Source organism: Manacus candei, unplaced genomic scaffold (assembly GCF_025592945.1).
Source record: "Manacus candei isolate 608988 ecotype Guabito, Panama unplaced genomic scaffold, ASM2559294v1 h1tg000056l, whole genome shotgun sequence".
Lineage (NCBI taxonomy): Eukaryota > Metazoa > Chordata > Aves > Passeriformes > Pipridae > Manacus > Manacus candei.
The window spans coordinates 6,137,515-6,163,026 of NW_026138104.1; the positions used below are offsets into that span (position 1 = coordinate 6,137,515).

Below are 25,512 nucleotides of genomic sequence, written 5' to 3' on the forward strand. Positions count from 1 at the left end.
TCCTGACACAACTATAATAGAAACCACACAACAGTATAAATAGTGAGGTATCTGGGAATGTCTGTTTAATCTCCCTTATGACCTTCAGATCAAAAGAAGCCAAAAGCTCATTACATGATTCACCATGATAGCAGCCCATTACTAATCAAATACTCAAAAGTGCAACCATTTCAGAAATATAGTCTGCCATTGGTAAACTGAAAAGTTCAACAAACATTTTTATAAATTATTTCTCTTTTCCATCTATCCTTGCTTTCTCTGCATGCATACTCTTCTTTCCTCTTGTGTAAGCAGATACATCAGTGTTAAGTTTCTCATAATTTATCTCATTTACTAGAGGTGTCAATTCATTTCACATATTTCAGAAAATACTGTTCTTCTAAACAGACACATTTTGATACTTTTTTCCCCCAGACTGGTTTTCCCTTTCTCCATTCCTCCTAACAATGCTGTGCTGATGCAACAGTGTTTAAACAATTTATGCTAATAACTGCTGTAACAAACTTCTCTCTTTTCTGATAGCCTGATAAATTCCTATCAACTACTTCAAAATATAACTCTTAGACCTTCCTACGTTATAGCAAAATTTATATCAAATACATCTAGATAATATTTTTTGAACTAAGATTCTTCCAATAGGCATTCCTTTCTTTATTCACCCCCCCATCAATATCATTTTTCTACTACCCATCAAACACTAACAGAGGCACTAACATCACTCCATCAAACACAAACAGCAGCTTCAGAAGAATAACCCCAAGTCTTCTAGGAAGCTTCAGTTTTTGACTATGTTTCAGGCAGGTTCTTTAAAACATGTACTGCCACCTCCCTTACATCAACACACCAAGCCTGCTGCAAGTTCTAACGCTGTCAAACATCACCCAGTCAACCACTTACTGGGCACTTCTGCTGCTAGAAATCTTCATACTGGCCCTTTGTTTCTGTATTTCCGGCAGATTCAGCCCAAAACCTCTTCCCTCTTCCATTTGCAGATTCACACAACCAGTGCTATGCAACATGGGAATACCCTACTGTGTTGAATGTATGCCACTCCACACTGTTCAGCAGAAATAGCCCATGCTTTTTTATTTAGGCAATTTATTTCCTTGTACCACTCTTCCCCTCTACAAACTTAGCCACTCACATTTTAGTTAAGTCTGAAATTAGCATCCTTTTTCTTTTAAATTTTTCCCTAAGTATTTCTATTTATAGTTTTCTTATTTCAAAAGGAATTGCATTACAAGTATTGAATTCTTCCAGAGTCAAAACTGGAACAGAACAAAACAAAAACACCTATTACCACTTAGTTTGCCAAGTTAAAAAAAAATACCTGAGGTATAATTAACTAAATTAAAATGCAGCACAACTTTATTTTTAAATCTGTGAAATTGGCATTACACCAATACACCTGTGTGAAAAATTCTGCCATTTAGAGAGGCAGAACATGATGGACTACCTCCAAACATTTGCTCTCCTAAGGGGGGGAAAAAACTAGTGTGAATTTTTGAAACTGTGAAGCGTGGACAAAGTATTCATATAGATTTTAAGAAATCCTCCTTAAAGAGTAGCTATGCACTTCCCAGAAAAGCCTTTGCAACATATGCTTAAATGACTTCTGGTCAAATTACAATTAGTTTTTCATTTTTAAAACTAAGCTCTGTAGTCTACTCTCAAGAGTGACACTGATCACACATTTTTGTGCCCTTCTCATATTAAGATGTTACGGGATCAGCTACCATCACACAATTGCAGTACAGCCAAGAAGAGGAGGACGGGAAACAGGAGAGACAGGGGGAGGAGAAAATACAAGAGACTAAAAATTCTGCACTACTCATCATCCAGACTTTTCCCCCTAGTACAAATAAAAGTTACAAAGGTATCATGAAGAGAAAGCAAAAGAAAATAGCTTGGTCAACTCTGATGCAACATCAACTCAAACATCATAAGACAGAGGAAGGCAAAGAGAGAAGAAATGGACTGAGCTGCAAATCAAGGAGAATTAACTTGTTTTTTAAAAAGCTGCAATGTGAGATGACATAACTAGAGGCAGCATGAACTGGTTGGTGTCATCTATGTTGAGGCAGACCAGTTATTCAACAAGTACTTCACTCATCTCTTCCTACAGCAAACTTTTCCCTTAGAGTCCTGCCTATCATCTCCTTTTCAAAGAACCTCAACTTCACACAGCCTAACACTGCCCTCAGTGTAACTTCTACAATCTCTAAATTTAGCAAGGCTTCTATAAGCACCCCACAATATTCAAAATTACAAAAATAAGATTAATTGACCACTCAGCCAAGATTGTGCATTGTCTGGATAATTACAGTAAGCTTCCATTGATATTATATGTAAACAGAAAAACATGCTTCTTGACACTGAGCTGACAGACAGGATGTGTCATTCTCTACTGGCATCACCGACTATGAAAATTCAAAACTATATGGAAGACTGCAACATACACTTATTTTCCTTCAAGCTTTATAAAGTCAGCAGGTTTATTTGCTACCAACACCAGCAGAACTGCACAGAACTTCATATTCAGCCAGGTGAAAATACTTTTCTTAAGTTCTTTGGCAAACATGATGGGAATTTCTATTGTTTAGAACATTTGAAACTTCAAACAGTAAAATCACAAAGCTATTATCAAAACATACCATCAAGATTTCACAGGCTTGCTATAACTGGTTATTACCTCTTCAAAAGCTCAAGCCATGCAATGCAAATAAGTAAATGATTTGGAATCACAAAATTCATCTATTGTTCTGTTGCCTAAATATTTTAGTAAGTATAATGAAATAAACTTCATCAGTTTTTAGGACTGAGTACAGAAAGTAACAGCCAGTAACATAAATAGTAAGAAAAATCAAGATTATCCTGAGCATCAACAGTGGCTAAAAGACTAGCAAGCAAAGAAAAACCCAACTACTGAAATTGTATCTGAGTAAACATAGTCCCCTGAGAATATAGGTGCAGTATACGCTATGACTACAGGTGCTGAGGATATGCACATGTTCTTCCTTGGAAAAACTATCTGCTGTCTACAATGACCAATGATCACACATATTAAAAACACATATTTACTTGAGTAAATAACATAAGCCGGCAACAGATCAGGATTCCACACAGGAAAGATTTCTATGTTTAGTGCAGTCTTCAATAAAGTAAAATGAAATGTGTTATATTAACTTGTATATTTTCTATTTACTTGTCCTAGCAACATCCTAAGTAATACTAAATTGTAACTGTCCCTTTGAAGCAACAACAATATTGTACCAACAGGTAAAATACTAAACTGTGAATTCCAAACACAGACTCTATACTCACGTCAGTGACCAGACATGACAGAACTGGCTTAATGCAATGCGAGATATCACCTGCTCTGAGAGAAAATGGTAACAACTTATCTCCCTTGGGGCAGTTTTTCTACTCCACTTGGACCAGCAGGGAAGCAGGCTGGCTGCACCTAAGCTGTAGGATTTCATGGTGCTCTCCACAGCTTGCAGCAATGCAAACCAAGGGACCTGCTGGAGCTCACAGAGTCCTCTCCCTGCACATCCACCATGTAAGGTGTCATATGCAGATCCTGACCAAACATGAAATCAGGGCATGGCCAATTGAACATGTTGATATAGAACCTGAGAAATGGGTTTGCATCCTATTAATCAGATGCAGTCACAGCAATAAAAAGCAGCCCAACTCTTTCAAAATCTGAGTGTCAGTGATGATTATTCTTTAGTAACTCCTTTGCAACTACCATCTGCCTCATGCACGGTATTCAGCAACTCTGACAAAGTGTTCTTGTATGCCTTCTTGAAAGAGTTCAAAGATATGCATCAAACACCTTGCAGAGACTCAAATATTCTGCCTAAGAGGCTCCTTCAATTGTTCTAGTAAATAGGCTCAGCCTCTTGTCCTACTTTCCTTTTCATTACTGGATACCAACAATACTAATTTGGGCTGAATACTCAACTAACCAAGTAAGATATCATGGCACTGAGCAGTAGGAATGTACATTTCCTCTACTCATAGCTGCCCCTTATATTTAAGCAGAGTTGGCATAAATATCCACGATTACTTTATCTCACAATTTTACTTTATTTCTCACACAGAACTCAATGCTTGATCTAGCACTCCATAAATAGGTAGAGAAGATAAAGTGCTTCTCTCATTCATCACTGCTCACTACAGAAGGGAAGGCTGCATCAGACCACAGTGGTACACACTGCTCCCAGTACCCTTCCAGGCCTTCAGCTAGCAACCTGGGTGATGAAATGAAGATTACACTTATTAAATTTACAATGTGCTTACAGGCTTTCTGGTGGGAGGGTTGACAGGTTGATAGGAGGGGGCTGTAAGCACATTACAGAACAAAATTAGAATACAAAATGAATTTGACAAATTGGAGAAGCAGCCTGGGGAAAAATGGAGATTTAGTTCAATGAGAACCAAGTGGAAGATTCTGTGCTTAGCCAAGAACAATTAACTGCTCAGATAATGGATAATAACAACTGTTGAGGTTGCAATTCTGCATAAAAACACAGCCCACAACAATCTAAATATGACTTAACAATAGTTTGTGCTTTACAAAAAAAAAAAAAAGAAGGCAAAGACAGGGACTTAGGAGAAAAATTCAATAGATGTATACATACACACACACACTTTGGGTATAAAGGAAGGTAAAGAAAAAAATTAACAGAAAATACAATTCATGAGGATAGAGTTAGAGCTGTTTTGTTTAAAGATTGCTGAGGAGAGACAAATATTTTCAAATACTAGATGGGATGCTGAAAAAGAAATAATGGACTTAAAAGACATAGGTGTATTTGGCTTTGCGTGGAGATCCTTACCAGCTGTTTTTCTAGTGATTCTGTTATTTGCATTACTCATTTAATATTACATCCTAAGAGGAAAGTCTTCAATACATAAAGTTAATAAAGTGATAAAATGCAAATCCTTGCCTTCTAGGAAGGTTTGCAAGGGAATTTCTGGGTTGTTTCTTTTTATAAGAATAAACGTTTTGGGTTTACCTATATAACAGCTTAATTTTTATCAAATCTAATGATCAGAAAAAGCTGAAAAGACCAAAATGAGGGGAAAAAAAGAAGAAAAAAACCCCACATATAACTGGCTGTAAGGTTAACCACACCACAAAAAAAATCTTCCTCCTCAACCCAAACTTAGTGTTATCCTTTTACACTAAATTAGTTGGTTTTCAGTAACAGCTGAAGATGAAGAATTTTAAAACAAAAGCCTGTTTACTATGTGCACTCTCTTTACTGCATCACTTAGAAGTCGCTCCATCAGATTTCAGGGCTGTTCTTGCTGCTTCTTACCTACTCATTTTCTTTCTCCCTGACATATTCAAATTGAGAAATAACCACCTGATGAAATCAATACTGAAAAATAGGATAATGCTAGCTATTTTTAGTAAGAATAATATCATCATATTCCTAGTCACCATCTAGAAGCTTTCTGACGGGTAGAAAAAAAATTCATTCATGTTTCACGGCTAAAATCAAACTTCTATATCTAAGTTCAACTTTCAGGACAATGGATTCCATTTAATGGCCACATTCATCCATTAATTAAAAGCAACTGCTTCCACTTTCCAGTGCATCTGACTATCCAGAAAGCTGTACCATGTTCTTACCATTTCCAAGCTGTGTAAAATAACTTTGATATTTTTATCCTTCTCCTATAGTAACTTAAAATGTAAAGTTTGACTGAACTTGCACATTGAAACTGTAGTACAATCCTTCTAACAACATCACAATATTTCAAATGTATTTGCATATCTATTTCCTACTGGCACAAGTTAAAAAGAAATTAAATCTAGAAAAAAATAAAGTGGTGATGATTTTTTCTTCATGTCAATAATCCACACTAAGATTGATGACAGTAGATTTAAATTTTAAGTTATGTAATCATTCCATATGGTGAACATCATAAATAAAAACTTGAATGAAGCTACCCTGTATGCAGGCAATTAGCAAAATTTTAGATACTAAATATTTCAGAATAATTTATTGCAATAGTGATGTTGTTTGCCTTTGGCAATAGGGCATACCAGGTCTGCAGAAGCTTAAACTAATAGGTTTCGTAGAAGTTAAAAAGTACATTTCTGTTGGATGTGTTCACACATGCAGGCAGTCTGTTTGCATCAGCAGGTATAGCTAATGCAGAGAGCACATTCCAGAAATATGCATTTCAGCTTCTACATTTTGCATAAAACGTAGTCTTGTGTTTTGCTCTAGTGAATCTGTCAGAAAGGCATTTAAATAAATATCCACAAGAATAAGTGACCATATAATCATCCTACATGATTCAATCATTTCACAAGCTTGAGAACTAGTACACAGATGGTTAGTTGCCAAAATGCCATTCCTTTCCTTGCATCATCTTGGTTATTTGCAGCTGGAAAGAATCAGCTCTGATTTGGCAAATAATATAAATATCAACAACTTTTCTTCTTATCATTTCCATATATATTAATCAAGTATTTAATAATCTCTATCTGCAGATACTAAAGCGGAATAGGGGGTGAGACTTGTATCAAAGCCACTGTGATTTGATAAATCATCAGATTACCGAAGACATTTTAATTGTCTTAACCTTTCTTTTACTACTTTTATGCACATTCAGAGAGACAAAGAATGGCTCTTTCACCTGTTTCAGGCAATGCATAGCACCTGGCTGAACTGCAAAACTGTAAAACTTGTCCTTATAAGAAACTAACTACGGCTTCTCAAACTGTTAAACAACTTCATGGTATTCCTCTCCCATTCAAATTAGTGTATACTTCTTCACTTTTATCTACAAATCACACTCTCATTGATGGATGGCCTCAATAAACAGCTAAACAGTAATTGCTCTTTGTCAAGTGTAGGTGTTTGTATGAGTAAATTTACATTCTTTTCTTCAGAGATTTTCTGATCAAGCAGCATTTAACATGAAAATGGATTTGCCTCTTACTAATGAAAACTGGATAAGACACATCATAATTTGAAATACTGTAATGGTGTCTGCCTTGCAAATTAGTAACTCTTGAGATGCAAGAGGTCTTTGTCAAAATTCAAATCAACTGCATTTTCAAAATACAGTTTTCCAAAAGTATCCCTCCTTTAAGGAATATTAAAGGTTATTGAAACCACAAAGCACACATTAGTCTTCCCTTCATGGTTCCACAGAATACTTGAAATTATTTAGATTATATGATTAAAGTTTCTCTTTAAAAGAGGGAGGGAAAAAACCCACCAAACTTAAGTTTACTAAAAGTTAAGAACAATGTTATGCACATTGTTATTACACATTACATTTTGTCTCTTCTTTAAGAGACAAAATCCCAGTTCTTTCATACTTTTACATTGTTTCTTCCCATTTCATACATCAGGTTTGAGAGACATTTCAAGGCTAGAGATTATTTTTTCAAGGATCACTATTACAAAGCTCATTAAAGCAACTTCCAGAAGAATAGCATCTGAATGGTACATGACATGCATCATCCTTACTCCCCCTCATCCACCAAGAGAAGGGCACGCCACGTGCCATAACTACATACATGAAAAACTCTCCTGTAACACAAGTTAAATATGCACAGCATGGAAACCCCAACACATTAGCATGGAGGAGACTTCGTAAACATACAGTGTTATTAAGTAAGTATCTAATTACATAGGAAAGATCAAGCAACCAAAGTATCATCACCGAAATTTAACCACAAAAATATAGGTAAAAGAAACTTATCAGAGTTTTAATCACTGCAAAGGATGTAAGCCTGTACTTCAACTAAATTAGTATCACAAGTAGAGTCCCATCCAGGACCAATACTCAAAGTTAGTCTCAACTTGTAGCACATCACCTGTTGAAGCAGGACTCTTCCTTCCTACACAGCTTTCTCTACAGCAACAGACCACACTTTGTTACAAGAGGTCTAATGTCACCCTCATCCACTGTGTAGAGCACTTCAAGGAAAGCTAGAAACGTACGTATGTAACTCCATATGCTTCTAAAGCAATCTAAGTACAACTGTGCACACTGAAACAGGTGTTTCAAGTTTTGGCAGCATAGCAGATTTATAACAAAACTCATATTTTCGACGCTGACTGGTTTCAGTTTTAGCCTGGAAGAAATAAACATATGCTGTGAATTTTTCTGTTATGGCCAGTCATAGACTGTCTACTTCGACATCAAACAAATATTTTAAGATGAGTAGAGGAGAATATTTCTGAAAAAAAATTACAACATGCCTATAGCTTCAAAACTCTGTCTCTTAAAATATGTTTTAAGTAGGCAAAGGCAAAAATAATAACAATATACAAATAACATATAAGATCAAACTTGATTCCAAATCTTGAGAAATTTCCTTCTAAAAAAGCATATTATAACAGTTTGTAAAGATTAAAACTTAATACTGAAATGCAATTAGCAAATCTTAGGAGCATGGTACAAAGAACAATAAGCAACTTCTTTCTACATGTATCAAAATGCTCTTCTGCAGTATTTTCAAGCCAAATATCAAAGCACTCTTCAAAATCCACACAACAACAAAATCTAAAAGTTGAATGCACATGATTATACTAGAGTATAATCAAACCAAAATTATTCTATTTTCTTTATTAAAATCCAAGAGACTAGCAAAATACAAAACAGCATGAAGCACTAGAAGCAAGGATTTTGTAAATATCTAGCTTACAAATCTAAGATATGTGAACAACATAGCAGTTTTAAAAATAGGCTGCCATGATCTCTAACACGATACTGTCTCTGGTAAACTACACAAGCGAGATGCACTTTGTTTTCTTATTACAAAATGCTGATCAGGTCCATAACCCTGAATAGAGAGCAGCATAATGGACAACTGTAATCCAGCGTGCCAATAACGAATGTAACAGGAGTCAGCACCAGATCCAACACTTTCTGGGAGGAAAGGACCTGTATCCTGAGATCGGATATTAAAGCACTGTCTAAACACATCATAATCAAATATTTGTATCTTCTATCGCAAGTAGAATACTCCAGCTGAAAAGATCCTAAACTGCTCTAGACTGCACTGCACTCTCTAGATTAAGTTTTTACAGCACGACAATACCTACTTGACAATATCCACAGCCAGGTTTTCTTTTCATGTGCATTTCTGCAAGACTTGACATTTACAATACTTACGCATTGCAATAAGGTTTCTTTTCATATCCTTTGTAGTTATTCATGTTCAGAGCCATTTTGCAAACTTCACAGTGGAAACATCCTTTATGCCAGTACTGTAAATAAATGTAAAGTAGAATTACTTATGGTACTGATGTTTTGAAAGCTGTGTCAGGGTATGGTAAATGTAAAAACGTAATTACATGCCAATATTTTGGCCATGCATCATAGGTATCTGTTAACTAAATCAAAATAATTACTTTCACATGAAGCCAAAGGTACTTCTGAAACACTCTCAGAAATGTAAATTCTCTAGTAAGGTAAATGCCAAGACCTCCGCATACTGACCTTGCCAGAATTATTTTAAAGATAACTGAAGCAGGAGTTTGACGTTTTGCCTCGTTAGAACAAAAAACTACACCGCTTGTTCAGGATGCAATACTACGAGAATAAAATCACTAACTAATGTGACGGCTGGCTTTTTGGTACGCCACACAGACACTAAATTTAGCACATAATACGGCATTTTCCTCCGGTGGTTTCTACCGCCTTGCCTTGCCTTTCCGGGGACGCTAATTTGGCGCATCTGTCACAGCCTCGCTGCTTTTATTTACGGAGCGACCACGCTCGGCGGTAACCAGCATCACTGGGGACACCCCCAGTGGCTGCCGCCACCCCGCTGCCCCGGACCCCGGCCCCGCCGAGGCGGACCTGGTGTGCGGGGCAGCCGCCGCCGCCCCAGCTCGGGGAGGCACCGACAACTACAGGGGGCCGCCTACAACTTCATCCCTCGGGGCGCCAGGGGGACCGCGGGGTCCTCCGCCGGCCCCGGGCGCCGTCACTGCCGGGCGGGCACAGCAGAGGCGCTCCCGGCCGCTGCGGGCCCCGCTCGCCCCACGCCAGCGCCGTGACACGGCGGCTGCCGCCCGCGGCGGGGGCAGCGCGGATGTCGGCGGGGGCAGCGCGGATGTCGGCGGGGGCAGCGCGGATGTCGGCGCAGCGGCGGCCCCTGAGACGCTGCGTTTGCCACCTGCCGGCTCGCCCCGACGCCCCGCCGGCCCTGCCCTGCCCTGCCCTGCCCGCCCCGCCGGAGCCGCGAGGAGCGGGGCGGGCACGCCCGGGAGGCGCCGTCCCCGCCCGCCAGCGCCCCAGCACCTTGTCCAGGCAGTTGACTTTCTCGGTGGGATAGACCACTTTGCCACAGCGGGCGCACTGGGGGTTCATTTTGCGGCTCCTCTCGGGCTGCGGCTCAGGCGGGCGGCGGCGGCCGACGCTGCGGTGCGGCGGACTGGGCTGGACGGGGCTGCGGGCGGCCGATCTATCATCCCCTGCCCTGGCGGGGACGCCGGGGGGTCCTCAGCGGCTGCGGGCGGGCAAGGAGGTCATCGGCGGCGGCTGTGGAGGAAGCGGCGCTCCAGCTGACTGCGGCTCGGCAGCATGTGCGAGTGGGCGGGCGGGGAGCCGGTGCTGCCGCCCCCGCCCGCTCGTCGCCCGCCCCCGCCGCCTCCCCCGTGTGCCTGCGCGCTCGGCTCCCCGCGCCGCGGGTTGCGTGACTCACGCCGAGCCCCGCGCTGCAGCCGCAAGCCAAGCCAAGCCCACCGGCGCGGCCCGCAGCGAGGGGAGGGCAGAAGGGGAGGGCGAGCCCCGCGCCGCAGCCGCCCCGCGAGGGGGTGAGGTGGCGGGGTCGGGGGGCGCCGGCTGCGGCCGCCTCCGGGCGCACCTGCCCGGGGCTGGTTGGGGCGGCGCCGGCTCCGTGTCTCGGCGAGGGGGAGGGAGGGAGAAGGAGAGCGCGGGGGAGCGGCGGCGCTGGCGGGGCCCGGGGAGCTCAGTCGCTCCCAGAAGTGAGGCCCGAGGCCCGGCAGTGCGCCCGCGGGCACCTGCCGGGCGCGGCCGCGGCCTCCCGCCGATTCCTCCCGCAGCCCCGCGGACCCTCCAGCGGGTGCAGAACGTCCGTGCCTTCCCCCAGCTCTGTGTCCCGATGAGGTTTCGGGCGCGGTGTTGCCGCCTTCCCATGGCTGAGTCTCGCCGGGTCTCACCAGCGGTCCCGCGGGGCAACCGAGTCGCAGCTAGAATGGCAAATGACGCTCCTCGGAGCAGGCTGTGGGCAGTCATTGCTGACTTGCTCTGCAGCGCTGTGGAACGGTACAGCAAGAACTCATGCGTTTTTAATTCGCCGAGGACTTCTTTAACTACCTGGAATATAAACCACGCTGAGGAAAGCGCTTAAGCCAATGCAGCGCAGCCGTTTCTGAGGTTTTTTTCAGTAGCGCAGCACTCCGTGTTGTGCACAGCAAGGACAAATTCTGGACATACTTGGGCATTATTAAGTAATCAGAATGCAGTCGGCTAAACTGGAATACTTGGCTATAATTCTGCCTTAGCAACCCAACTTTTATGCACTGGCTGCTTAAAGGCTCAGGGAGAAACAGTAATTTCATTGAAATTAATAATATATGTGATTAAATGAAAAACACCTAATCAGGCTTTAAATATTACATGATGGAAGTTGCAGAGTTGCCTCTGCCTCATCTAGACTGAAATATCTGGCACCCAATGAAACGCAATGTTGAGATGCTGGCTGTGCTGCAAGCAACAGGAAAGCAGATTTGCAGGCAGTCCTGACATGCTTGTTGTCTCCTGTGGCTGTCGCACGCAGCAGCAAATAGACAAACTGCTGAGCAGCTCCGTTTCCGTTCCTGCGATCTGCATTCTGGTCTGTTTCAGAGCCAGTGCTAGCAATCTGCAGTTCTCAAAAATCCTGAAGCAGATTTTTTCTTATTATTGTTGTTAGTAACCAAATGAGCTTTGATATGGAATTTAAGATCTGTCTTCTCACTGTTCATCACTGATAACAGCGTGATAATTTTTCACAAATATCTGAAGACCAATTTGGCCTCAAAGGTTTCCCAGACAGAAATAGGTGCACAGCCACCTTGCAGTGCCAATGCAATGAGTCTCATCATTTGCTACCTCTGTGCTGTACAGATTATCTTACACTTTCTGTTGAGTGGTGTGACTGGCAGTGAACAATGGCTTTCATTCAAGGAACTCTGAATGCTAGGCATCTGAGTATGTTGATAAAGGAAACTTGAATACATAGTAACTCAATGTTTTCTGCAGGAACTGTCATTTGGGGACCCATCTAAGGTTCCATCTGAGTTGAATTAGGCCCAACACACAGGTAAGCAATCTCCATCCTGCAAAGGCTACACAATATAGGGGAGCAGTAAGTCGTTAGTAGGAACTGGGGTGGAGACCAATCTAAATTAATCTCAAATAGAAGGCAGTGACTGTTACTTACATAGAAAAAAAAAATCTTTCTTAGCTGACTTAATCCTTTCTTGGCTTAGATTCAATATTCAACCTGATGGCTAGTAGATTAAAAGTCTCTGTAGCCCGTTAGAAATAACTAGAGGCATACAACTCACCCAAACAGCAAGTATGAAGTCTTTGAGACAGAGGCTTGGAAGTTCCAGATTATTAAAATCACAATCAAAGCCTTCTCATGAAGACAAAAGTCATTTGGATATTATTCTTGGTCTCAATGAAATCTCTCACCTTATCCTTGAAGGGAAAACTTCTGTTAACCAAAATACCACCATTAAAAATGGAATAGTAAAATCAATAGGAATATCTGAATTGAGTGTTTTGACAGTATGAAAACATTCCAATATTTCTCATTGTCTCAGGATCCTTTTATTGACTTTTATTACCTTTCTTCACAAGGGGGAGAAATTAGTGTCTGAATCACAGTCTTCATTTCCGCATTACAGATCTCTTTCCTTGTCAGCTACAACTTTTTTCTGCTGCTACTGTAGTGAAAAGTAGGTTCTTTTGCTCTATACAAAGCAGTGGGAGAGAAAAATCTATTTCACCCATGACTGTGAGAAAGCGGTGAAATGTTACTCATCAGCAGCCTTTCCTTTCTCTTAGTAGGTAATGATGCAGTGGTAAAGTCCAGCAAAGCAAAATACAACCACCCCACTTTGTCTCTAAGGGTGTAAACCAAAGACTATGAAGCGCAGAAGGGCACAGACCTTGTGCTCCAATGAACTGCTGCTACAAGCGTGGAGCCTGTGGCAGGTGATGGACCTCTAGATAGGTTCCAGAATTGATTCCCAACTGGTATGTATTGGCAAATTATAATTGGCATCCCAAGATTTTAGGCTATTATACTTCTGTCATCTGGTTCATTTCAGGGCTGTTATCTAACCTAGATGATTGAAAAGTGTTTAGCTGAGCATTGCAGATTAGCAACGCTTGCAAAGAGAAGCTTTTTCAGCATGCCTACAGTGGTCCCAGTGCGGGAGACTTTCTGGGTCAGCTATGTTACAGCATTAGAAACATTATGACTAGGTGAAACAGTGATTACTAAAGTTACTATTTCTATGGGGTAATACCCTCACCAATTACATTTTATAATTGTTTATTTGAGAAGGAAGGTTTTCAGTGCTCCTTTCAGTTTGTTTGGTTGCTAAACATATCAATGTGTGCTGCAGAAAAAAAAAAAAACATTATGGTGATAGGCGTTTTCACTGAATTTTACCCGAAACAGAAAAATTTCAAAAAACCTGTTACACTAGAAAGTTACCCTGTGTTATTGGAGATGACTTCACAACATCTTGGAAGAAACAACCCTTAGAGGCTTGTAGGGATCTCAGGTTTATAAATAGTTCTTCTAAAAGCTTTATTGGAACTTCCTCGGCTTTCTCTCCCACAAAATAGGCTCCTTGTAACCCATCTTCCATGGATGGAGTTTGGACCTCTTGGAGCCATCAAGTGAACTTCATAGCAAGAAAGTAAAGGCTTCTGTCTTGCAGGTCACCATGCATTTCACAAGCCATACACAAAGCTCAGAGGAAGTGTTTGGTACCCTTGATGATCACGTGAAGACATTGTCTTTTCACCCAAATTTCTGCAAATTGAGTCTGCTCATGAAGTTATAGTTGTATGGGGCCCTTTTGAACAAAATAGGAGTTCAAGTGAGCATAGTGATGTATCTTCTTTTCATGGCAAAGGCTGTGGCTTTCTTTTAATTCAGACACATATTTATTTATTTACATTTCGTAGAAAAAAATGCTGTATGTAGAATGCCCCCATTAACAGCTGATGCCTCACTTGCAGTGTCATTATTCAGTCATTTTTCTGGAATAAATATTACAATATGTACTTAGACCCTGATGGACCGCTGTAAGAATACTGTTTGGTATGTTTCATACCTGATCTGTTCTTTAAATAGGTAGAAAAGGTGGGATAATTAACAAGTTAAGATAATGTACTAAAGATATTGGTTACTGCTGTAACCAACTCATAACACTTGAGTACTAGCTCCAGCAGATACTGGGCATTGTGTCATGTTCAAGTGGCAGGGTGATCTCATGGTTAAGACATTGCATGGAGAATTGGCAGATGAAGCCACTAAGCAGTACTGCAATACAGATAAATAATACTGAGAGAGGTTTTGTGAAATTATGTGGCTGTCCTAAATTATGTAGGAAGAGAAAACATTGAACCAAAATATTGGTTGGCACAGGAATTGGCAGTCAATTTTTGCCCCTTTACTGTTGGAGCTTCAGTTTAAGCGCATGAAAGAAGAAACTTCATAGTTATGTTTCAAATAGAAACAATGTAACTTTAATGTGACCTTGTTTAAACCTACCCAGGGTGCTGTCAGAAACACATGCTTTTAAGTACTGTGAAAGCATAATTTATACTTTCATATGCAAGAGTCGATGAAAGTGTGTTTTCAACTTCAGCTATACAAAAGCTTCCTACCAAAACTAAAACAAAAACAGCAATGGTTGAACTTTATTATTTTCTGCAATACAATCCAAAATCTACTTTGCAGTGGAGTGTCAATATCCATTTTCAAAATTAATCAATCTTTACCTACTCAAATTATTCTAATAGAGTAAGGAAATGCTACAACAAAAATAGATAGTCAATCAGCAGCAGTGTATTCTGTTCTTAGGATCTCCTCTCTTCACTCAAAAAGCATGAAAGCTACATCCCACGAAAGCTATGTGCTTAACAAATATATGAAAAAATACTAATGAAGAGTCAGTGTGACTCATAGATCATGGAATATGTCAAGTTGGAAGGCACTCATCAGGATCATTGAGTCCAAATCCTGCTCCTGTGCAGGGCACCCCAAGAATCACACCATGTGCCTAAGAGTGTTGTCCAAACGCTTCTTGAATTCAGACAGGCTTGGTGCTGTGACCACTTCTCTGAGGAGCCTGTTCCAGTACCCAACCACCTTCTGGAATTGTCTAGAAGAAGGAACTTTTATTCTCTTAGTATTAATGTTGCAGCAGAAATTTCTATTACTTGATGCATGGTGTCAGGATCTTTCCTTATTAATTGGGTGTTCCACAATACCTGGATGATAATTTCACTTCAAGTAATGAGAAAAGCGTAGTAAAAATGGGCCAGTTGCTTGGATTATCCTGAACAGAAGGTTGTTATTTAGCTCATTTGGTTTTGTTTGACCTTAGAGTAGCTGATTTATGAGCAAAAAGTAGATTGAAGACTTCATTCAGGTGCAAATCTTATTACCTTTGTGCATATATTTGTGTCAGAAAAGCAGCTGGCATTAAGGAAGCATAAGCACTCTATAATTCAGGTGCACAAAGCAGGTGGAGTTCTGTGGATAGCAATACACAGGGAGTTTTAAGAACTTGGCAGGACACACTTGAGTGTTAGCTGTTTTAGCAGGTATATCCGGAGATGGAGGCAAATGAGCACAACTAGAAAGCTGTAACCGTATAGACAATATTTTGTAAATTGTGTCTTCAGTGAGTTGGGAACACAGAAACAGTCAACCTGGCTTAAGGTTCAGTAATGTACTCTAACATCAGAGACTGGGGTGCTGTGCACCCTTAACATTAAACTTGCATGTTTGAGAGGAATGACCAATGTAAGCAGGTGCAGGCAGAGCGCAGGAAGGGCTGTGTTCCTCACCGCCAGAGCCGCACTGATCCCAGCACCTCAGTTCAGCCATTCAGTCTGTCGTTCCATTTACAGACCAAAGTGAGGAACTCACAGAACCCAAACCAGTGTTTGAATAGAAAGGGGTCTGAAATTTGGAAGTCTTCAATCAAATTACCACAGTCAGTGACAGAGTTTAGAATAAATATACATTATTAGTACTTTTGGGGAGTTTTCATAAATTCACTTCTCTCTGTTACAGTCACTGTATTTTTCAACCCAGTTACAGCTCAGAGGATGTTCTAGACACATACTCTTTGTTTGCTTTGTTGAGTAAAAGTATAAAGCTACTTGATTTTCCTTATGAAGATTAAACTGAACGAAAAGATTATTTGTTAATTGTGAATATTGTTTATTGGCCTATGTTTAGCCTGAGAACAAAATGGGAATTTAGAGATAGAATTAGAGTCCTAAACTGAATGTTAAAACCTAATGAGAGGGTTCTGGTAGCTTTGAATAAAAGGACAACAATGCCATTATTCATGCAACTACTTTCCCATTATTTCCAAAAATAGTAGTCGAGTAGCTTCCTGCCTAAATAAACAGTTCACGTAGATGGAACTTGGGCTGTAAAGCTTTTTAAAATAAGGTTTCCTTTTTTTTAAGCTGAACAATATAGTGAAATACAGGAAGGGTTGGGCTGTGATTGGACCAGATTCTTGAAGTTAATGTTTTAAAAGGTTACGTGACCAGTTCAGAGTCACTAAGTACACCTACTCTGTAGATAGCCTGGAAGTATCACAGGGAATATGCTCTCTCCATTGCCAAAAGAAATAGCCTCTTGTAATAAAGATACAGAATCATTAACAAGCTTAACTCTGGGCTTCGGAGGAATCTGTATTTCCAACCCTTCTAGAAAGATTTTAAAATTATGCCTTCACAGTGCAGACCTGACAAATCTCACACATCAAGAGGGAGTCTCACATATTTAGCTCCCAAACTCTCTCCCCTGCAGCTCGACCTGTATCACAGTAATTTGCAACACTGTGCCATGGCTGCTCTTCCATTCTCTAACCCCACATGCCTGGCACAGCTGGATGGCTCCGGCTGCAGTCTACCACACAGCTGCAGCTACCATGAGGTATCAGGGAGCAAAAAAGGAGGAGGAGGATGCACAGTGCAGCATGGTTGCACTGCTGAAAAGAACAATGTATTCCAGGGGAATTTCTGGAAATATTAGCAAAATCCCTTTCCAGAAAGTAGGAAGTAAAATTTCTTCATAGCTCAATGTTAGCATTTTTCCAATTTATGTTACTTTTTAAGTTTTCTGCTTTGAACACAGAGATTATGAGCTCCAAGGCTATTAAATAAAATATTGCAAACTTTTAAAATTATAATCTATGAATAAACAAATGGAAAAAAATACAATTTAGATACGTTACTGACTCAGGTCAGCAGGACAATGACTGGTGCTAGTCTTCTCCCAGCAACAACATTGCTTTTGCAGCACCGTCCCTGGTTTCAAGCTTGCAAGAATATGCTAATAGAATAAGAGAAAGGACAGAGGAAAATTCACGTTCCTGAACATACATGGAGCTAAACTGCTAAAAACAAAACAAACAATATGTTTAGCAAAGCCCATCTCACTTTGAGCTCAACTCAGACATTTGAGGATGTGTCTGAATTCTGCCTTACACCTGAATTTTTAACAACAGATCTTCAAATGATTGAAAATTTGGGAACAATAGGCCATGGCCGAGACTCAGCCCTCACCCTCTCCACTGTATGGCTCTCTGACGACCTGAACAGCACCATTTGTGGCTCAGTGCACTGCTGCTTTCATTGAAAAGTCATGAATAACAACTCAGAAGCAAAGTATCCTCTGTCCAACATCTTTTGGGGTGTATTTTCATAAGCTGGGCACAGAACAATGTCTTATTTGAACCATCTTCCTAAATACAGAACTATCAATGGGGTTATATGAACCTTGGATGGGGAAATATACAATTTATTGCTGTTAATTTTAAATATAATACAACTACATTAGAAAATTAATAATCCATTAAAGTTTTTCAAACATCTTGACTGTTTTAATGGATAAGGTTGTGCTATGAATAGAAACTGTGTTGTACATACAGGCACTTTATAAAATCTGTTTCATCTTTTTAGTCTGAACCTATTATTTTATTTATTTCCTCTCTGCACTAGACAACATAGGAAATAGCAGACCCAATGCCACTGTCATGGAAAAGATGCAAGTGCCATTCTTTGCATCAGATCTCTGCACTTGCTCATGAATAAAAAATTAGAAGACAAGAAACAAAACTAATTATTCAGACAAAAACTCATCTGAGTAGTCTAGACCTTGAATAAGACTCTCAGTAATGTTGCATTTTGGAGGAGAGCTTTTTTAGATATGATACAAAGGCACACACAAAACAAAGAGGAACTTTGAAAAGGGACTGCTTAAATTCTTTTCCTTCTACCTTTAGAATTACAGCTAGCACATTAACTCTAGACTCAGTAAGTAAATGGAGAGCAACATTTGACATAAATTAAATATTCTAATATGTAATTGAGGATTTTCAGTGTGAAGTTCTCATTTTTCCCTGACAGCTTTCTATGAATTATCTTAAACGTTATCTCAGAAAAGGTAATTATTATATGGAGCATTAAACAGAGCACAAATATTGGTACACTGCAGAGACACCAGTTAATTTGCCTTTGACTACTGAACCATAAATAAAGGAAAACAGCATAGTTAAATTGTTCTAAAGTTGCAGAGGGGCTAGCAGTGACTGTGTTGCCATGTGAAGGGTACTGTTTTGGGACTTACCACAGAGGGAATTATTGTGCAGTTACACTATACAGAATGTTTCATTCATTCACATTATGAAAATCCTAGTGATTCTGCTGTATCCACCCCTTCCCTGCTGTAACCTGCAGACCAAATAGTCTGACTGTCCCCGTTGGCTTGACTGCAAACTACATTTCACGTTATAATGAGAGTAACATACTTGATCCACCAAGGGAAGGAAGGGAAACCAGGGGTCTTGGTTTTCAGAGCCTCTGCTGATGTGACTATCAGGGAGCCAGAACTCCCCATACCTGCAGCAACAATTGTATGAGGCAGCCCATCACATCTCCTGCAGAGAACTCTCTTAGGAAGGATTAGCACCACAGCCCTGAAATTACCAGCACAATCCTTCTAAGAGATCTTCCCAAATTAACCACTGTGGCTACAGCACCTGATTTCCCTGTTTTTCAGCTCCCACAGATTAGAGCCTTGCTCTGACCGTATGAATTACATACAAACCCACCAGTGGCCATCATTTCACATCTGTCTCACAACCAGCTGCATAAATCTGGGATGATACTGTGGTGGCAGGCCCTGCTGCCTCTGACCACATGTCTTGATGCACGTGATCCCATTTTTTTCCTTAGAAACTCCTGTCTGCCAGGTGGTACAGCAAAACACAGTTCAGAGCCAACAGGTTTTCTAGGATGGCATTGTCTGGGACAAGCAGGAGCGAATCCTTTTAGTTCTCCTCTCTCTTACCACAACCTGATTTAAACACATTCCCTTCTGGCTTAACTACCTCCCCATTTCTTCCATAAGTCCTCATGTACTCCTAACTTAAAAATGGGGCTAGAGAAGGATGCAATCCTTGCAGCCATCTAAGCCAGTCTAAACTTGATTTTCTGCCTTCAGTCACTCTGCTAAGAGATAGCGGTAAATAATGCCAAATATCAGATGGGACTCTCTCAATCTTTCTTTATGGAGAACTATAAACCAAAGACAAATAAGTGAGGCAAGAATTATAAGGGCCTTGCCTTCTCTTTTGCAAGTTCTGATGGGATGGCTGCTGTGGCGTGGAATGTAGCTGTAAAGGTATGTATCTGAGGACACCAGCCCAAGACGAAAGTTCATCTCCAGAGGAAAGTCTCCAGACCAAAGAAATTTGCTACAAGTTTGCTAGACTGCTGAGGTTTGATCCAACACATGTTGAAACCAACTGAAACACTCCCACTAACATCTGTGTGTGCTAGATTGAAGTTTAAAAACAATAGAACATTGAATTTACACTAAGGAGAAGTTTCAACATAAACAGAAAAGAGCGTAGCTGGTTATGTGCTGGCACCACACACCACCTTTAAATGTCATGAACTCCTTTCACAGCACTGGTTGATGCAAGTGGACAGGAAGTTACTGAGATGATTTTTTGCATAGCAATTATCTTTCTCTCCATCTTAGTTAACTCTTATGAAAGAGACTCTGGAGGGCCTGGTGGGGAAGACAAATGTCAAGGGCAGCATTGGCTGCAGTGACCATAAAATAATGGAGTTCAAGACCCTTAGGACAGCAGAAAGGCCGCACAGGAAACTCGCTACCCTGGACTTCAGGAGAGCTGACTTTGGCCTCTTCAGGGATCTCCTTGGTAAAATACCCTAAGATAAAGCCCTGGAGGGAAGAGGAGCCCAAGAAAGCTGGTTGATACTGAAGGATCACCTCCTCCAAGCTCAGGAGTGATATATCCCAACAGAGGAAGTTTGACAAAAATGCCAGGAGCTCATGGACAAACTGAAACACAAAAAGGAAGCCTACAGAGATTGGAAGCAGGGGTGGGTAGCCTGGAAGGAGTACAGAAAGATTTTCCAAACAGCCACAGATCAGGTTAGGAAAGATAAAGCCCTGATAAAATTAAACATGACCAGGGACATCAAGGGCAACCACAAAAGCTTCTATGGGTACACTGGTGATAAAAGGAAAACTAGGGAAAATGTGGGCCCTCTCTGGAAGGAAATTATATTCCCAGAACATGGAGAAGGCTGAGGTACTCAATGACTTTTTTATCTCAGTCTTCATGACCAAGTGCTCCAGCCACACTACCTGAGTCACAGAAGGGAAAGGCAGGGATTGGGAGAATGTAGAACCACCCATTATAGGAGAAAATCAAGTTTGAGACCAACTAAGGAACCTGAAGATGCACAAGTCCATGGGACCTGATGGGATGCATCCACGGGTCATGAAGGAACTGGTGAAGGAATTAGCTAAGCCACTATCCTTAATATTTGAGAAGCTGTTGCAGTCTGGTAAAGTTCCCACTGACTAGAAAAGGGAAAATATAACCCTCATTTTTAAAAAAGGGAAGAAAAGGAAGACTCAGGAATCTACAGGTCAGTCAGTCTCATTACAGTGTGTGGTAAGATCATGGAACAGATCCTTCTAGAAGCTATGTTAAAGCACTTGGAAAATAAGGAGACAATATAGCTTTACTAAGGGCAAATCATGCCTGACCAATCTGGTGGCCTTCTATGGTGGGGTGACAGTGATGGTGGATGAGGGAAGAGGGACTGACACCATCTACCTGGACTTATGCAAAGCATTTGACACTGTCCTACATGATATCCTTGTCTCTAAACTGGAGAGACATGTATTTGACACATGGACACTCAGTGGATAAGGAATTGCCTGGATGGGCACACTCAAGGAGCTGTGGTCAATGTCTCAGTGTCCAAGTGGAAACTAGGGACAAGTGATGTTTGTCAGCATTTGGGATTGGGACCAGCACTGTTTTACATCTTCATTGGTGACATGAACAGTGGGATTGAGTGCACCCTCGGCAAGTTTGCCAATGACACTAAGCTGTGTGGTGTGGTTGACACACTGGAGGAAAGGGATGCCACGCAGAGGGACCTTGACAAGCCTGAGAGGTTAGCCTGTCCCAACCTCATGAAGTTCAACAAGGTCAGGCTTAAGATCCTGCAGCTTCGTTGGAGTGATCCCAGACACAAATACAGGCTGGGTGGAGACTGGATTGAGAGCAGCCCTGAGGAGAAGGACTTGGGAGTGTTGGTGGATGAGATGCTTGGTATGACCTGGCAATGTGCTCTTGCAGCCCAGAAACCCAACAGTATTCAGGGCTGCATCAAAAGAAGCATGAGAAGCAGGTTGAGGGAGCCCCTTCACTCTGGGCTTGTGAGACCCCACCTGGAGCATTGCATTCAACTGTGAGGCCCCAACATAAGAAGGACATGGACCCATTGGAGCGAGTCCCGAGGAGGCCATGAGGATGATCAGAAGGCTGGAGCACCTCTCCTATGATGACAATCTAAGAGAGTTAGGGCTGTTCAGCCTGGAAAAGACTGTAGGGAGGCCATAGAGCATCTTCCAGTGCCAAAAGGGACCCATGAGAGAGCTGGAGAGGGACTTTTTACAAGGGCATGTAGTGATAGGACAAGGCAGAATGGCTTTAAACTGAAAGACAGTAGGTTTAGATGAGATATTAGGAAGAAATTTTTTACTATGAGGTTGGTGAGGCACTGGAACAGGTTGCCCAGACAAGTTGTGAATGCCCCATCCCTGGAAGTGTTCAAGGCCAGGTTGGATGGGACTTTGAGCAACCTGGTCTAGTGGAAGGCATCCCCGTCCATGGCAAGGGGATTGGAACTAGATGATCTTTATGGTCCCTTCCAACCCAAACCATTCCAGGATTCTATGATTTCTGGGGGCCATTTCAGGTACTATTATACTGAATTAAACTTTAGAACTGTTTATCCATAAGATCCTGATAAATAGATGTTAAACACTCCAATTCAGCTTTCAAAGAAGTTCTTAGTAAAAAAAAGTTCTTTATGATTGCAGAAAACTTAATAGTGCAGCACCCTAGAAATTGTACTGTGGGAAAACTTTCAAACAAAACACAGATAGTAGTAAATTTCCCCAATTTGATGTTATCAAAGGAAAGGAAAATGGTATCATGACATTTATACTTCTTTGACATTATAAATACATGCCCCACCAATTATCATTCAGAATTGTTACCTTGGTCCACATACTTAGGGCCACAACACCTGCACTGTCTGGCTCTTCATAAGTTAAGTAAAGGCCACCTTTTGTAGACTTGTCTGGATTGGCACTTGGCTGATTTCCTTTGCTCAGCACATGTTCCAACTGGGGTAAATATTGAGGTCAGTATCATGATGGACAACTGCCCTAACTAGAGTGCATCTACTCTCCATAAATCCAGCTAAATAAGGAAGGATTGCACTGCAAATCAAATGTTATATCTATGCAGAAAACTTTCCTCGCAAGTAAGACTGAAGTTGCACCTGTGTGTATCAAAACTGGTGAGGCAATAGGGCCAACTCTAACATCACAATCATCTTAGTACCAAATAAGTCTCTTAGTCCACGAGATATTTTTAACTCATGCCTTTGTGCTCCCTCTCGTAAATTCTGAGTGCCTCTGCAGTGGGAGGGTGACTGGTATGACGGATCCAGCATATTACTTAATATTCTGCAGTCCTACTCAGTAAGAGATCACAACCCTATTTTTAGAAGAAAGTATAAAAACATAATTCAGCTGCAAGCATAATGAAAAGAAAAAAAATATCAGGAAATCTGCACTCAAAAATGTGTTATATCTGGTTTGTTTTCAGTTCAAATATGCTCCTCTTACTAGGTATATTTTTTCTAACACAACTCTCTGTAAAGTTCTTTATGGTCTTGGGAAGGAAAATAATATGCAAAACCATTAAGGAAAGAGCTCAGTGTGAGTTGCAGTTGTAACTTTTAATCCACTCAACTAATGATAGATCAGCAAAGCCACAAGCTGTCAAGTTTTCAAATTGTACCAAAATTTGTCAAGTATATCCTCATAATTACATGTAATAACTATCATGCAAAATTTCTTTTTATTTTTTTTTACCATTCTTACCAACAAACCTGTAAACTGTTCAACTGTAAGTCAAAGCCTTCTGCTCATCTACCAAACTGCCTGAAACATAAACCACAGTTACCTTTGGGCAACTTAATCCCAAAAATAACAATAATAACCAAATGTAACTTACAAACCTAAAATATACATCAATATTGTTAATAAAGAATAACAAAAAAGTTCCAGTACGAAAGTATGTATGAAACTAAAATATGTTTGTTACAAAATAATGAGAACTAATTATAATGAAAACTCAGCTGATATCCAGCCCTCATGACTACAGCAGATTAAGAAATGTCTAAGCCTGGCAAGCTTTGGGTTATGTTGTGTGGAACTGGCTGTTCTTATAACACTGAAAAACATTTTTTTTTTCCCCTCTCCTGTCAACAGCGATTTCTTGGTTTAAAACAGAAAAGGTCATAATTTTTTTTATTATTATTCATTACTTAAGTCCTGATTAGGTGTTAAGAAGAACGTATTTGAGTGGGGACAGTAAACCACTGGCATGAACTGTCAGGGAGGGGCACGACAGAGTTGCCATATTTGCTGGGCATTAAGAATTGTTTAGTAAGAGCTGATGTTAGCACACTTCAGGTGAGAATCTGAAAGGGATGATCCCCTGAGGTCCTTTCCAACCTAAATTGTTCTATGGTTTTAAATTTGTGTTGAGAAAAATACAGATAGTACTGATCCTGCCTTGAGACAAGAACTTGGGGCTGGTCAGTCTTTTGAATTATGTGTCGCCCCAGTGATTTGATTAGGTGGTTTCTCCACGTTAATTATGTCTGAACATCCACCCAGCTTTATATGGGAGGGTTTTTCCTTTGCATTTCACGTGTCTTTCGGCCGCAGATGAGCCAACAAAGGGCCTGGACCATACCAGAGGAGAACAAAGGATGAGAATCTGAGGACACAGGAAAGAAAAAATGACCAGAAGCGGGATCCTGTCTTGCAAAATTTACAGTGGCCTTTGACAATGAGCAATTCTGACATTGAGAAAAGGAATTTATCAGGAAAAAGTGGTCTACGTTGGAATGAAGATTGTATCTATTATCTAATGAATTTATCAAAAGATTGTCTTCTCTTCAAAAGACTTCATCTAATTATTTAAAACTACATCAGTATTTGGCTCTACTATATATAGAGGGCAAGTGAAATTCAATCTAAATATTAGAAGAGCCTAAAATCCAACTGGTCTGTAAAAAGCTCATGTACATGTTCAGCTAGATAGCTTCACAATTTTCCAAGTCACTGAAGCAGTGAAGATACCAGTTGTTTGAAGAGAGGACTAACTGTTTGCTGCTTTTTTTTAAATCCTATATTTTTGGTTTTGGTTCTTTTTCATTTGTAAGGAGGCATTGGCAAAATTAGGTGATTTTAAATGTATATTTACATTTCTGGAAGCTTTAGTAAGTGTAAAGAGACTTTTAAAATGCATGTCTTCCTGGAAAAGATGAAAACACTTTATTCAAAATGGAAAAAATACTTTAAATGTTATTTTTTCCACTTTAACTATAATGGTCCATGTTTACAGTACTCCAGCACCTTCCAAGGTTCACTGAAGATAATGAATAACTACTTATAATTAAGGATTTCACACGATTTTTTTCTACGCACCATTCAACTTTGAAAATTGCAGGTTTCCTACTGCCCAGCATTGCCACTTTAGTGACAGATTGGAACACTATTACTTAACATGTCAAGGATGGTTAATATTTTTG

General features: G+C 40.6%; 1 protein-coding gene across 3 annotated transcripts in view; it reads right to left on the reverse strand.

Moving 5' to 3' along the window:
• The window catches only part of NEBL (nebulette), a 253,449-nt gene extending 242,854 nt beyond the window's left edge, over window positions 1-10,595 (reverse strand). The window contains exons 1-2 of one of the 3 annotated variants that reach the window (XM_051802510.1): window positions 10,297-10,595; window positions 9,163-9,257 (exon numbers count right to left, since the gene is read on the reverse strand). In XM_051802510.1, the coding sequence (XP_051658470.1) occupies window positions 9,163-9,257; window positions 10,297-10,365 (164 nt within the window). In that variant the 5' untranslated portion in view covers window positions 10,366-10,595. The remainder of the gene's footprint in view (window positions 1-9,162; window positions 9,258-10,296) is intronic. The other 2 variants (XM_051802506.1, XM_051802507.1) reach the window with 2 other exon arrangements.
• Between the last annotated feature and the right edge of the window lie 14,917 nt (window positions 10,596-25,512).